The 1,877-nt window shown below is 41.0% G+C and overlaps 1 protein-coding gene across 1 annotated transcript; it reads left to right on the plus strand.

Moving 5' to 3' along the window:
* Positions 1-537: 537 nt before the first annotated feature.
* Positions 538-1,509, plus strand: APOBEC4 (apolipoprotein B mRNA editing enzyme catalytic polypeptide like 4). The gene has a single exon (XM_009275836.1). The coding sequence runs from the start codon at positions 538-540 to the stop codon at positions 1,507-1,509; it is 972 nt and encodes a 323-aa protein (XP_009274111.1).
* The last annotated feature ends 368 nt before the right edge of the window (positions 1,510-1,877 follow it).

A 1,877-nucleotide genomic window follows, 5' to 3' on the forward strand; every position in this document is an offset into this window, starting at 1 on the left:
TAATTTTGAAAAGAAAGCTTGCAATATTCACTAAAGTGGAAACTCTGAACCAATCCCAAAAAGCCAGTGAAGGAAATCAGATAAATATTTACTAGTACCCTGAGCTGGAGCTGCTGAAATGGTAATTATACCTTTTTTTTGTGTTGGTATTTACTTGTTTGTTTTGCCAGATTGCATAAAGCTCATCTGCTAATCAATTCCTGAAAAGTATGGCTGGTTTTTTTATACAGTTTCTCCTGTTTAAGGTAAAAGGGCTGAAGCCAAAGAAATATTTTTGACTTGTGTTTTTAGCAAAAAGGCTAGTTTGTGAAAACTAAAAATGCCCCCAGGCTGCAAGACGGCCTTGTTCTCCATGTCATTGACCAAGTTTCTATATCCTGTCACAAGTTTCGGTACATTTTTTAAGAAACTACCCCCCATTATTTTTGCAGTTTAAATGCAAAACAAATTGAAGGGTTAAATTAAAATATTACTTTCCTTTTTCGTTAAGGACTGTCGGCTATATAGCACATAAACAGGGAGATTTTTCAACAGAACATGAATCCAGAAGAGAAGACAATTTTCCAAGAATATTTGACAAATCAGGGGACTGTGGTAAAGCCCTATTGCTGGCAGAGACAGAACCACATCTGTGCTAAGTGTCCCTACCACATACGGACTGGTGAAGAAGCGAGAGTCCCTTACACGGAATTTCAGAGGGTCTTTGGCTTGCCATACAGATCAACAGCAACTCTCCAAAACAAACACCTTCTCTTCTATGAATTGAGGAGTTTCTCAGGCACGGTAGTCCAAAAAGGCCATGCTACAAACTGTACTGACCAAGACAACCATCCAGAATCTATGCTGTTTGAGATGGGCGGTTATCTGGATGCAGTTACAGATGCCTATGAAAACATCAGACGCATCATCCTCTATTCAACTTACTCTCCTTGTAACGAGGCTTACCACTGCTGCATAAGTAAAATATACAACTTCTTGCTGAAATATCCAGAAATCACGCTCTGCATCTATTTCTCTCAGCTTTATCACACTGAGGATGGTTCCCCCACTGCCGCGTGGAACCGCGAAGCTTTGCGGAGCCTCTCCAGCCTGTGGCCTCGGGTGACTCTGCAGAGACTGCCTGCGGGGGCACAGCGTTACCTCCTCTGCAATTTTGTGTATGGCATCCCAGGGTCAACCCTTTATCACCCAACTTCACTGTCAAGAACCTTAGCAGGTCGACAAAATCCACATCAGGTTAACAACTTAACAGGAATGAAACCGTATTTTAGGAAGGTCTTTCCACAAGCAATGCAGGGAAAACCTGCTGCGCAGCAGAACTTAAAGGCTTTTTCTTTTCCTAGCCCGGCCTCCCAACAGCCTTTACAAGCGATGAAAGGCAGTCTGCTACCTCCGATGTCTCAAAGCCACTTGGTGCTTTTCCCAGGCATGTTTCTGCCCTTTCAGAGGGAACACCTATACCCCAGACCTAAAAATATCGTAAGGCATTTAAAAATGCCAAAGGAATAATTCAATGAAACTCATAATTCTGAAATGTTTCCAAGCGGCAGACACCTACTCTGAAGATGATACAAATCGAACTGCTTTCAGGCTGTAAAACTGAGATCACACATGGCAAAAAAACCCCACCAGTAAAGTCACCTCCTACAAAAGTTAACCCACAGAGTAACTGTGGATCTCAAATAACTGAGTATGAAGATAACATGCTTTTATTTTAGTCCTATACCTTTCAAACATAAACCCCTAGCAGTAAAACCAAAACCTCAGTATCTTCTGTGGTTATTAATAATAATAATAATAATAATTCTGTTAATTAATCCTCCTGCGAGTAATTTATTTGTTGCCCTCAAGCCAATTTCTACCAGAAAAATGTAAAC

This window comes from Aptenodytes forsteri, unplaced genomic scaffold (assembly GCF_000699145.1).
Source record: "Aptenodytes forsteri isolate BGI_AS27 unplaced genomic scaffold, ASM69914v1 Scaffold289, whole genome shotgun sequence".
In the NCBI taxonomy this organism is placed as follows: domain Eukaryota; kingdom Metazoa; phylum Chordata; class Aves; order Sphenisciformes; family Spheniscidae; genus Aptenodytes; species Aptenodytes forsteri.